Here is a 13,612-nt window from a genome sequence, read left to right on the forward strand (position 1 = left end):
TTGTATCTTTTAAAGACTTAATAAAAACTCCTAAATGAGTCATTAAATTCTGCTGAAAATGCAAGTTTTATTTTTCTTCAAAGACTTTTTACTGAAGTTAATTCATGGAATGTAATTACACATGTACCACATGCTGACAAATACAAAATTGGAAACCAAAAACTGTAATGACACCTTCAGTGCGGCAGTAAAAACAGAATTTTAGAACTGTATCTTTTGCATCAGGATGTGTTATTTCTAAATTAGGTTAGCAAAACAAGTAACCACAGTTTAGAAAGGCACATACATACCCTAATTCATACAATGTACACAATGGACTAAGAAACGGTACACAGTTGTGGCACACAAACGTGAAACTTTACACTGAAAACATTCACAGTAGTCTTCACTCCAAAGTTTCCATTAAAGGCCGTAAACAATCACAATGATACACTGGACAGCAGCAAAGAGGCAACAAATCAGTTTGAAACAAAGATCCAAATTAGTCCATGACTGACAGTTAAGTAGAAAAATAATACAGTCCATCTACACTGAGTAAATGTATCAGAGGACACACTTGTACATTGGACTTGTTGTAAATGCTAAGAAGTTATCAGATGTAGGGTTGATATACTGATGTTTCTAGTATGGAAACAAAGACAGACACTTGCTGTGGTAGCACTTGAAGTACATTCTTTCTCTAATGAAGATGACTGTGCTGCGGTGGGGCATAAAGAGCCCTAAAACTATTGTCTTTCAACTCTTTTCTACAATTTCCAGTCTTTTATCCCTGAACTGCACACGCAAGTGTAGCCTGCCACCTGAGCTCTCCTCTTCATCACTCCAATCCAGTATGCGACGACCCCAATGATCTGACAGAGAGGCTCACTTTGAGGCGGGTTCAGTGGGGGTGGAGCTATCTGAAGAGCTTCCTGCTTTGGCAACTTCTGTTGGTGGAAAAAATGGCAACATCAATCTTTCTATCTCTTTAAAAATGATCTACAAATAGCCTATACGGCAGGAGGAGTGTGTCAGTGGTTTTGCATAATTAAAAGTCTTTATTAATGACCCCAGCCACCGCTAACCTTTATCTTTCTTCTCCTGAGTTTCCTCAGCTGCCGTCTTGTCAGCTCTGAAGAAGATGCGGGCGCTGCTTAAAGAGAAGTAGAGAAGCTCAAACTCCTGCAATAAAAAGAAAAAAAAAAACCAGATCAGAAACACATTTCAGCGGCCTCTCACAACCACCACAACACCTGCTTATAAATTAAGCTAATTCTTTTGCTGCAAATGTACCTGGAGATACACATCCAGCCTCTTCTGGGTGAGATTCATAGTTTGCAGCAACTTTTCATCCTGACTGGCAGACTGGACGTTCTGCTCCTTCACCACTGCATTCATCTCTTTCTTGTACTTATCTCTGACAGACTGGAACCAGTGCAGGGAGTCAAACTCCAGATACTGGTCCAGTAGCTTCAGAATGTATGCCACACCTGAGAGCAAAAGAGACCGAGAAACAGCAGCAAGAGAGGGTGCAGAAAAAGAGAAGAGTATGTCAAGAGCCAGTACAGGAGAAAGAATTTAGGATGCTTCTTCAGTTCTATGTATATCATCAGGTTTGCCTGCTCACCCATTGCAAAGCCATCATCTGTGAAAGCAGCTCCAGATTTGTTCTTTTTGTTGAGCTTCTCCTTGCAGCTGATGGAGTGCTCCACAAAATTTACAGTCTAGGAGTGAGATTTGTTGTGATAAGTACAAACAGATTTCAAGTGAGGAGAACATGACAGCTAGCAAAACACCAGCACTGACCAGCGGTGGGACAATCATGTAGAAGTTCCTCAGGTGCATGTTCTTCGCACTACGAAACTCAGGTGCAAACACTGCCACCAGCATCTTGAAGTACTCTGTCCCCTCGGCAGAGTTGCTGGTGAGATCTCCCAAAACAGAGTCCAGGATGCTGTAAATGAAAATAATAGTGCCCATAAAGCAAATAAATTACAGCAAAGAATTATATGGAAGGAATGCAAGGATACAATTTTTGACTTGAAAAGTGCAGGCTGAAACCTCAGCTTATTATGCACACAGTAGTTAATATATTAAACAATAAGGGAACAATACAGTATGTATAATTATTTATGATTCTATATATTCTTTAATTTTTATATGGTACTTCAATAATTTTAAACATTTTTGTTTTCACAACAGTAGTTTTTACTAACATGATTTCTGGTGAATGGCTCCAAAATCCATTTTTTTAAAAATATTTTTACTCTTTCATCCATGATTTTTACTTTATTTTTTGTTTTCCCATTACCAAGTATTATTCACTATATTTTACTCTAATTCAGTGATAATTGGTTAAAAAACGTTACTTTAAAACTTTCAGTTTCCTTTCCACTGTATTCAGAAGCTGACAGATCACTGTAAGTTAGCATCATCACCAAATAAAGTCAGTCTAAGAGATTTAAATGACAAACTGCAAACAATGGGAGAGGCTTTGTGTTTATCTTTTTTCTTGCTCTTGTGCCCCCTACTGGTATGATGATGGAAATACACTCAACACTAATTGCTGGGTGCAGGATTGAGATGTTAGCAGGTAGCACAGCATGTTTGATTTGGCAGTTTTACACCAGATGCGCTTCCTGATGCAATACTAAAGGGATTTGTCTCCCCACTTGGAATAGGAGCAATACTTTAAATAAAAGAGTGAAGACTACCTTTTCAAGCATTACTCACCTAGCAGCTCTTTGGGTCTCCTCTGACAGTCCCTCCTCCTTCACCAGCTCCTCAAAGTTGACTATATCCTCCAGATCTGGGACAAATCTGAATCAACAACAAAAATGAAAATGTTTCCACTGGTGAGATAAAAATGCTTCTGATTTAAAAATCAGATTCAGCCGACTTTTTATTATACCTGATTGCACTGCTGCAACAATGGAGGCCTCCAGAACGGATCATACGCACATAGCCCATGGCGTTACCTGAAAGAACAGTGAAATTGTGCTGTCTTTGCATGCCCCTGCAGTTTCAAGTCTACTATTACAGACCAAGAAAAGCTTCCTCACCAATCTGGCTGATGAGCTGTCTGAACTGGTCCAGGTAGCTCTGTCCATCCGGAGTGATGCCCAGTTTTCTGATACCACGGTTAAACTTATCCGCCCGCTCAAATGGGTACTATAACAACAAGACAATCTGTGTCTGGTACTGTAGCAGTTTAGACTAAATAATAATAGGTCCATTCAATTTTAATCCCTGACTCTAGGCTGTTCCACCTTTGCCAAATTTCTATTAATTTAAAATGAGTCAATCTGGAGAGAGAGCAAACACCGCACCTTCTGATCAGACTGGTCCTTTGTTTCTCTGAAGAAACGAATGTCTTTGATGAGTCTTGACTTGATGTGTTCGTCATACATAAACTGACTGAAGATGTAAAACTTCTTCCGCAGAAACTGGTAGGTGAAATTCACCTGGCAGAAGAAGAGAGGAGATTTAAACGAGGCCTTACACCTACACCTGAGAATATTAAAAAACAGTTTTTTTCCCTGTGAACTCACAGTGGTGTTCATGATTCCTGTACCGTGGGTCCGGATGGAGTTGGCGATGTGACGGATGTTGATGGTGTTCAAGTGCTTGTTGTTGCTTGCCTTCTCAATGAAGATCTGTCACAAAGCAAATGACTAAAATTTACACAATGCAGAGCCAAGAACAGTTTGCGGTTCCATGGTAGAAAGGTGAATATGGCCTCGTTACCTGGTTGTTGAGGTTGTAAAGGTACCGTGAGACAAAAACATGAATGTTCCTCATGATCTCCAAAACATCTAAACCCTGGTGAGAATTCAGAGAGAATTCAATTAATCTGTCTATGTAAATCTCCACCTCTGCTCATCATGCGTGATGTGAAACCAAACAGACCTGCTCCAGTGTCTGGCTGGGCAGGTGAGCCTCTGTCATTGTAAGACCATAGCGCTGTGTAGCGAGGTTTCTCATCTCACTGTAGGTGGCCCAATCATGAAGAGCGACGGTAGTTAGGTTATAGAAAGTTTTATCCAGGTAGTGGGTCACATAGGCTGCAAGGACATTAAAAAATTAAACGTTGTTTACCTTCAAGACCATCTTACAGTTTTCCAGCCTCACATAGTAAACACCTGTTGAGGATTATTTTGTTATATCCAAAGATTAAGCTTTCTTGCTCTCATGCCCTGTTATGCTTAACCTCTCGACCCCTGAACACAGGAGAGATGCAGCCATGCGGGATCTCCCTGAGACAGTGTCCTGTTTTCTGTCCCGGTGCCTCAGTCTCCAAACTACATATATCTTGTTGAACTGTATTTGATAACTTAATTTCTGCCTAGCAACAGTATGATACTGTGGAACCTTGTAGAAATGAGGTGTGTCTCCTTTGTTCTGGTGAATTCCCTCACTATGTCTGTGTAGATTCTCAGTCATCCAGGTCATAGTAGTCTCTGGAGCTTGAACAAGGCGACTGGACTTCTTTTTGTTTCTTGAAGACGTTTCACCTCTCATCCGAAAGGCTTCTTCAATGTTCAATGATCCATCATTGAACAGAGGAGGTGGATTACGTCACCAACTTTCCCCCGCTTACAGTGTTGTCCTGAGCTCCCTTCCCAGACGTCTCAACCCCCATTCACACCTTTGTTCCAGTGACCTCAATAGGCCACAGGAAACAATGGAGCGGAGTCCTAAATTGGTTTCAACTGAAACCACTGATTAAATATGACCCACGCCCCCTTCACACCTGGGCACATGTGTTCACGCACATGATCAATAGAGGGTCATAACCACCTCCAGGGGACTACGCCCACAGGGGTTTAAATACCTGGGTCTCTCCACCATTTGGTTGAGAACTGAAGAAGCCTTTCGGATGAGAGGTGAAACATCTTCAAGAAACAAAAAGAAGTCCAGTCGCCTTGTTCAAGCTCCAGAGAATTCCCTCACTACACTGCTGCACGCTCTGTACCAACTGAATTCTTTCTGGCAAGAATAAAATTGAATAAAATAAATAAAAAAAAAAAAAAAAAAAAAAAAGAATAAAATTGAATTCACTAAGATTCCACAATACTCTAGTTCTACCATAAACAGCTTACTGCTAAAGGCCCATTCATTGATCCTGCATCTGCAAACAGCTGCAGAGAACAGAACACTTGCACAGAACACATTTTTGCATATTTACTATAACTGGGGACTAAGTCACCAGAAAGCAATATTCAAGATGTATATTACCTGCACTCTTTATAACCTCAGTTAAGATGGCAAACACCTAAATTTACATTCAAAAAATAAAATCAAATCAAGGGACACAAGTTTTAGCAGCCCAAAAAGTGAAAAACAGGAGTGAACATGATTCCAGTGGACACATAAATGAAAAAGCTCTGTACCTTTGATATGAATGAAGCGGTTGAAGAATCGGATGGGCTTGAGGGAAAAGAAGTGGGCCAGATCCTTCATGCCAACTTTAAAAGGGTTCCTGTCGTCAAGCTTCAGGTGGGTGTGAACAGAGAGACGCAGGTCCTTCTCAATCTCCTTACACAGCTTGTCGAGCAGGTGCTACAACACAGGAATGTGAAAATGAATAAAAAATAAAAGCTTTGCAAAAAAAGGCACGAGAGGAGCACGTTCAGTGAGTGTTCTCACCTCCTTGAACACGTCCATGATCTCCTTGTCGTAGCTCTCCAGCAGCTGGTCACATGACTCCATGTGTTTGGAGTGCATCATGGATGGCACACTGTCCCTTAATGCACTGAACATGTACTGTGCAAGCCAATCACAGGAACATGCAGATGACAGAACAGCAGAACAGTCAAAGAAATAAGACAAAAACAGTTTTATCATGTGTATGTTTACAACTCCTACTTTACTCAGCAAGTTTGAGCTGAGAAAATAACAAAGAGCGAGGTATCTTGTCAGGGTCATTCTGACTGAGGGTTTGATATGATAAACAGTCCTTATTTAAAAAGGGATTAATGAAAGCAGATGTCGCTATGGTTGGGTGCCAAGGACTTATTCTCGCCATTGTAAATGTTCATTTATTGGAAGATTTCCTCTACTGATTTTGATTTATCTCACAACGTTTCAAAGCTTCACTGTATTATGTTCATCACAGGTCTGTCCGCTTACATGTATCCGTGCTGCATCCACAGCGTTGTCGTATACATCATCTAGATAGATGGGAAACACAGCTCGGTGCCAGTAAAGGAAACTACAGTCACACTGCAGCTTGACCCTGAGGAGCAAAGAAAACTACATTTTAGCATGTATAACTAATCTTAAGGTAGGTGAAAGATAACATTCAACCGGACCATTAATGTGGCAATCTGTGCCAAATTTTTCCACACTCTTCTAATGAAACCCAACAGGAACTGAGTTGCCAGATGGCTGAAAGCTTCAACAAATAATCAATGAGTCACCTGCTAACGCATGGTTTTGTTGACTATTTGGATCAGCGTCTGCATTTTTTGGCTTTAGACTAGTGGAATGACACATTTGTGAGTTCAGAAGGGTGTGTTTCGGAATCTGGTGTCCTTCCAGCATTGTCCTTCCTTTTTTCCAGGTTTACAATGACAGTGTGACAGATAGTACTGGACCTCTAAAAACGGAATAAAAAAGTCCCACCTTTCACTCAGTTCACTAATCAGATCCAGCTTCTTCAACACAAGCTGCAGTGGAAGCAGCTCCTCATCCTTGAAAGTTTTCTAGAATAAAGTTTAGACGATAACTAAGAATGAGCTAAAATAGGAAGAAGGAAGAAAATTTGTGTTTCAATAATGTCTCCTCCTGACATACCAGCTGCGTGCCAACACACAGAGCCAGAGACACCACAAGGCGGCGTTCCTTTGTGCTGGGACCACTCAGAGCATTTTCTGCCAGCACTAAAGAGGACAGCACATCCAAGCGCTGCTCACTGTACTTCTTGTCAGAGATCACCCTTTTCTTGAGGGAAAAAAAACACAGTATTATATTAAACAGTGCGCCATTTAGAAAGCAGAATACACGCCATAATAATGTCAATGCACAGTCCAGATCTGCATTAAAATCTTTGCTAATGTTTCACCTCAATAAAACATTTTATGAAAAGCATCTTAGTTGTTTCTGAGGAATCTTGGAGACAGACAGAAAAAATGGACAACTATGCAGAAATGGTCACATATCTTCTCCTATAAAACAAACTCCTCCTGTAATCGGTTTTGATTCACCTTGGCAATGCTGATAGCATTGAGAGCCTGCGCCTGCAGCTGCTGAGTAATGTGAGAAACAGAGTCAGCTATAACCATAGAGCGCCTGTGAAATGTGTGCTCCACAGCCTGAAAGGAGAGTCACATGACACATATTATTTTCACTGAAAGAGCTGTTAAAGAGAGCTGCAACACTAAAAGAGCACGCACACACACACACACACACACACACACACACACACACACACACACACACACACACACACACACACACACACACCTTGAGTAACTCAACTAGTCGACAGAGAGCTTTGACCGATGTCTTGGTCATGGGCCGCTGCATGGACACGTACATGTTCATGGTCGTCCTGATAATGGTACTGATGGTGTAAGCATACAGAATACCCTGTAAATTAAACACAGCACTTTTGTAAGTGTTAGGTCATATGTGAATGTAAAGGTTCACATTAAAGAAACAAAAAGAAAAAGAAAGCACATTTAGCTACACGAAAATGATAAATCAATAAAGCTATGAGGACACTCATCGCAAAAATAAAGTGCACCCAGAGCTGCTACAAAATAACGCAGTCACTACTCACCTGTACAAATACATTACACCTGCTGTTAAGGTCTTCTTCCAACTTGTCACTTTTTTGTTCTTTGTACAACATGGACTCCATCTTCATCATCCAAGAGGTTACAAACAGATAGTAGGACTGAACATCCCTGAAGACAAAGAATATGTCAGATACTTTACTTTATATATAATAAATGTGGCTGATTTTTAGCTCTACTTGCTTTGTTAATGTCTGCGCCCTTTGCTGCAGGAATGTGTCTCTCTGCACTCTGATGGCCTGCAGACTCTTCTTATCCATCAGTTTAGCTGCAGCCGGGACCTTAGTGGTGAGGAAAGTGTCGGGAAACCAGATGATGTTTGCAACCAGAGTGACAGCTGGAACCTAAGTGAAAATGTGGACACAAACACACAATCAGGATGCTTCCACTTGTGCCAGGAAGGAAGGACTGTCACTGACAAAGTAAGAAAACAGGCCAAGTATGGAAACCCACCTTTTTACAGACATCAAGCAGTGATTTGTAAAGCTTTTTGTCAACACTCCTGAAAATGTGAAAGTGAAGCACAAAGAGACCGCAGACGCCAGCATATTTGTCTCTCTGGTCAATTTCTGAAGGTTCACCTGAAAAAGAGCAAATCAGTCTGACTCTGAAGAACAAAATAAAGGAAAGTGTTCTTCTCTAAAAAAGTTAAAAACTGACCAATTTTGGACTCAACATTTGCGAATATGGTGCGAATGTTGAAGGCAAACTCCTCAGCAAAGGCACTGTTTTTGGAAACAGCTACTCCCTCTCCAGGATCATCGAATCTTTGCTCGACACAGGCCTGTTGCACATCATAAGATTAATGTTCATCATATTACCTTCAGAAAAACCTTAGCTGTATAACAATATAATAAAAGAAAATCACTTGAAGTATCATGCCATCCAGCAGCTGCCCCTCCAGCTTGAGCAAGAGCTTCTCAAAAGGTTTCAGCTTGTCTTCAGGAATGGAAAATTTCCCAGGGTTATGGTGTACAGATTTCAGTAACCTATACAAGAGATAAACAGCAAAAAGTGAACAGGAAGTTTTGCATGATGCTAGTAAAACCTTCTATAATGTGTGGTTTGGAGATGGTAGTACTGACAAAAAGACAGGAGGCCAAGCTGGTAGTGGCAGAACTGAAGATGTTAATATGTTCATTGGGAGTCACCAGCATGGACAGGATTAGAAATGAGTATATAGTCAGGGCTGAGCTGGTTGGACATGTGCAGAGGAAGAAACTAAACTAAGGATGTGGAATATGGAGCTTCTGGGTAAAATGGAAAAAAAATGGAAAACTACAGAGATGTAGTGAAAGACATCATGCAGAGGGTTAGTGTGACAGAAGAGGATGCAATGGATAGGAGGAGATGGAGGCAGATGACCAAATGTGGCGACCTCTAATGGGAGCAGCCAAGAGAAGTAGAAAAAAAGGTATCTGGGATGATCCCAACTGTCATAGGGCGAGAGGCAGAGTACACCCTGTCCAGGTCGCCAGCCTGTCGCAGGGCCAACACAGAGAGACAGACAACCATTCACACTCACATTCACACCTATTTAGGATCACCAAGTAACCTAACCCCACTAACTGCATGTTTTTGGACTGTGGGAGGAAACCGGAGTACCCAGACAAAACCCACACAAACACGGGGAGAACATGCAAACTCCACACAGAAAGGCCCGGGCTGAGGTGCATTTGAACTCAAGACCAGCAGTGCTAACCACCACGCCAGCGTGCTGCCCCCGTATCTTTACACAGAAAATGCAAATCTATATTTTACAGGATTTCAGTGTGAAGTGAACTAAAGTGAAAATAATGACAAAAACCTCAACACGCATGAAAGGATTTTGGTGTTTTTGGGGAGGCCTGAAATGCGCTTTCATAGCTTTCTTGTGCAAAGTGGAACTGTTTTATTACATCTTTTACACTGCACATCATATGTTACAATAGTTGCCTGTGTAATAGTGTAATAACCTTTTATACATCTTCCAGTGGTCTTTTAGAGTGTTGTGATTTTCCATTATCTCATCAACTGTGAGCAGCACCACCAACAACTCTCCCAGGTGTTCATACACTATCTGTAAAGGAAAAACAGAGCAGCCACAGTATAAATGACTGAATCACAAAAAATAAATATTAAAACCTCACACAATTTGAGAACTCACCTGGAAATGGACACCAGATGACTCAATGATTTTTGTTGCACCCCTGTAATTTAGAAAACAGATAATTTGTACATTTTGTCTTGTCATAAGAGAGCAAAATACAGCCTGGGAAACAGCTTATGTTTCATTTACTGTGGCAGTAAATGGCCCCCTTCTAACAGATTTTAGTCCAGCTTACCCATGCCATGCCATGCCAATCACATCCACTCATCTAATATGAGGCAGGTTTGATACAATGATAGTGCAGAGCAGCAGCGTTGAGGCACCTTCATTAATAACCAATATAATATTACTATATCATGTGCTGTATTACTGTAATTGGTTGTTGGTCTAATTAACCCAGGTGATACAACTGTTACCTGCCATGAACAGCTGGTTAACACCGAGCATATCACCGCTGAAACATCTGATCAAATGCACTTTGAATTACTGTAATTACACAACCGTTTGTCCAAAAAAAGCCCAGGACAGTTTATGCTGGGAACCAAAATGTCATCTCATTTTAAGGTGCTTTGCCTGGATGTAAAGCGCACACAGCCTCTCTCTACAAGAATAGTGCATTGACTGTGACATTATTGTCATGAATTCATGGTTCATACTTGCTGCTGTTGTAGAGGGCAGCGAGCTGATGAACAATACTGACCACCACTTCATAACATCTGGACACAAAGCAGGACAGTTCCTATGAAAGGACAAAGAAAAAAAAAAAAAAAAACTATTAACATTTTCTGGACTTGAGTAAATAAGAATATGGCAGAAATCAGTTACTACCCACCTGTAGAAATGAGATAAATCTGCCCATCTGAATCTGGGACTCCCCCTCGACAACACTTGTGTCAGACACTGTAACAGAAATTCACGTGTCTTATTTGTTATTTAAGAAGCACTTTGTACCACTGAAGGTAAGCCTAGAATAAGAATAAAGTTAAACAATAATAGTTGACAAACTACCTCCTTCTCCATAGTACAATAGGCCATTGTAGAATTTGGTTTCTGCCTTGAAGAGAAACATAGAACAATGGTAAATAATAATCTGTACACAAATAACTAACTGGTAAGTAGCACAAACCATTATTTGACCACACTTACCTCATACTTCAGCTTCTTAACTTCACTGCAGAGAGCAGCGTAAACTGTAATAACTTTGTTCAGAACCTGCCCACAACCAAAGTGATCATTATTTAAAAAAAAAAAAAGGAAAAACAAAGAAAGAACAACTATTTGGATATGAGAGTTAAACATGACTAAATTTGTTTGTTTTTACTTACTTTGTTGTCAGTTTTAATTAACTCTAATAAGGATGACTGCTCATACGGAAGAAGCTGAAAGGACACCAAAGGTATAAGGAAGGAAATTACACAATTATAGTTGTGTAATTTAATAGAGAGAGGAGCAATATCATTCTTTTCAACTTAGTGCACAGCCAGTGTGTTTTGGGTGTTTTACCTTCAGAGTGATGGGGTCCAGAGTGAAATCCCACACATCTCCAATGGAGTCATCCAGAGCCTCTTCAATACCCTTCAGCTGAGAAGTGTACTCCTCCAGAAACTTACTGTAGTTCTTTAGTTGAACCTCTGTGTGTATTTCTGTTGGGGGGAATGTTTGACACTGTTAGTTGTACTTGATTCTGTAAACCTTCTACTTGATTTGTCAGGGTTTACTTTTTACTCAATGAATAAAATGACAAATGTTTAAAAGTAAACTCCAGGAAATGAATTATTAAGTAGTGGCTTAAGTAAATAATAGACAATTAAATAAATACATTAGACAGATAGAAAGTGGCAGACTAACTTCCCAGTCTCAGTTTATCTCATTCTTGAAGGTTTGGCCACAGTATGTACAATTAAATGTCACCATGTTCTGTTATTAAGTGGGATAAAACTGCTTTGTAACGATTAAGGGAAACATCAGGGGAGACGATGTGCTTTTTGTACAGGGCTTTATCGCTGATGGAAGAAATCTGAGCCATGAGAACCAGCCACTGGACGGACCAAGGACAAAGGCCAGACTGCAGCTCACAGTATCTGTTTTGCTTGTAGACAGTGTCAGTATAAAAATGTTATGGTTAATAAGAGACTTTGCTCTGTTGGGGAGGGGAGCCACAGGCAGCTGCAGATAAGGCCTGTGTCTCCCTGAACCAGGAGCCCACATGTACATGTGTGATCTCTTCTGATTCTTTAATATATTAAATGTCTTTTTTAATTAAAGCTTTCAGATGTCTTCCTTCACAAATAAACAGACGCCACTGTATTTTATAAGCAACACTGCTGTTCTTACAACACTAGTTTTTCATCAGACAAAGAGACACTTGTAACTTACACAAGTCATTTAAAGCTTTATGCATTATTCAGTTGCCCAGTAGATTCTGAACTTTTAACTTTAACCTCCACAGTAGTAAAATGCTACATTATTTATTAGTAATAAAAAAAAAAAGAAAATAACTGCATATAAACCTGCTTGTGATACTTTTGATTATTTTTTCCACTAAGAGATTACTAATGGTGTTGCATATCAAGCTGCTAAGTAATTAGTAACTCTACAAATAATAAAAACCTTAATTTACTGCAGGTGTCTTGTAGTCAAAGTTCTCATCAATTGAAAGTTCATAAGCATTAGAAAAATCATTAAGAAAATCCTTTAAGTGAGAGTGGAAGCCACATTATTGAGCTAATATTAATGTGAAATGAGTAAAGCTAGACTATGGCTAATTCCGAGCCATCTTGTCCATTATATTTAGTTGACTAATGGCAGTTAAAGGTCACCGCTTGGTGCCATCTACCCTTCACTACACAAGCTGGCGTAAACAAATATTTTGAGAGCCAGAGAGGGAAAGACTAGCAGATACACAAAGCAAAACACTGGGTAGTTTTGTGGCCTTTAAAAAAGATTACACTAAGTGTAAGAGTAAGGCTTTAACAGTACTGTCAAAACCAGCTGTCAGCCTGATCAGCTGTATGCGACGCATTGCGATAATTGACGTTCGCTAACTTAGCTACAGCTAGCTATTAATTCCACTAATTTACTCCTTTAATTTTAACTAGTGTGGGTGTGGTAAATGCTTATTTTAAGCTTGATGGCATTTACTAAAGACAAATTGTTTGAATTAAACAGCAGATTGTATTTTCTTCCACTAATACGAAGTCCAGTTGCAAAGCATCGGGCTAGCAACTTGAGCTAGCGCTAAATGCTAAACTAGTAAACTTTAGCCTGCCACAGTCTTTGTTTGCATGTCAGGACTGAACGGAGCACTTACTTTGTGAACCATCGTCAAAACGGTCAAACTCCCAGTCGGGTGCGATGATTTCTACCGCCATGCTTCCAGAATTAATAAGCAAAAAGTCTAAAACACAGTGCTGTTAAAAAGTAGGGCTGCGCGATCCCATGATAGATCTCATGATTCTCCGAAAGGCCGCTAGTGCTCATGGGAAATGGAGTCTCTGAGGGAGGAACAGCAGATGAGATAGATAGATAGATAGATAGATAGATAGATAGATAGATAGATAGATAGATAGATAGATAGATAGATAGATAGATATCATTTGCATTGCCTGAGATCCTCAGGCAGGGAATTTCAACGATGCGTGTGTGTGTGTGTGTGTGTGTGTGTGTGTGTGTGTGTGTGTGTGTGTGTGTGTGTGTGTGTGTGTGTGTGTGTGTGTGTGTGTGTTGGCTGGGTGATGGTAGG

At 40.3% G+C, this 13,612-nt stretch overlaps 1 protein-coding gene across 1 annotated transcript; it reads right to left on the bottom strand.

Annotated features, from left to right (window-relative positions):
* Positions 1–6: 6 nt before the first annotated feature.
* washc4 (WASH complex subunit 4) lies at positions 7–13,241 on the bottom strand. The gene is made up of 33 exons (XM_030732160.1): positions 13,181–13,241; positions 11,374–11,513; positions 11,196–11,249; positions 11,017–11,082; positions 10,879–10,924; positions 10,703–10,770; positions 10,527–10,609; positions 9,928–9,970; positions 9,737–9,840; positions 8,650–8,770; positions 8,442–8,565; positions 8,235–8,362; positions 7,965–8,125; positions 7,766–7,892; positions 7,447–7,572; positions 7,188–7,295; positions 6,778–6,924; positions 6,607–6,686; positions 6,112–6,217; positions 5,629–5,745; positions 5,373–5,541; positions 3,889–4,043; positions 3,727–3,801; positions 3,531–3,635; positions 3,309–3,443; positions 3,042–3,150; positions 2,891–2,957; positions 2,713–2,799; positions 1,786–1,933; positions 1,607–1,703; positions 1,273–1,469; positions 1,065–1,161; positions 7–926 (listed from the first exon to the last, which is right to left on the bottom strand). Exons 1-33 carry the CDS (start codon positions 13,239–13,241, stop codon positions 865–867), a joined length of 3,513 nt encoding a protein of 1,170 aa, XP_030588020.1. The 3' UTR covers positions 7–864.
* Positions 13,242–13,612: the final 371 nt, after the last annotated feature.

Source organism: Archocentrus centrarchus, chromosome 6 (assembly GCF_007364275.1).
Source record: "Archocentrus centrarchus isolate MPI-CPG fArcCen1 chromosome 6, fArcCen1, whole genome shotgun sequence".
NCBI lineage: Eukaryota > Metazoa > Chordata > Actinopteri > Cichliformes > Cichlidae > Archocentrus > Archocentrus centrarchus.

Bases quoted from the DNA above. Each gene is read 5' to 3' on its own strand.
- washc4 (XM_030732160.1), bottom strand. From the start codon at position 13,241: ATGGCGGTAGAAATCATCGCACCCGACTGGGAGTTTGACCGTTTTGAC. The intron at 9,841-9,927 runs GTGAGTTCTCAA...TTTCCTTTACAG, and splicing joins CATCTGGTGTCCATTTCCAG to ATAGTGTATGAACACCTGGG. The intron at 8,566-8,649 runs GTGATTTTCTTT...GATGTGCAACAG, and splicing joins TGGATGGCATGATACTTCAA to GCCTGTGTCGAGCAAAGATT.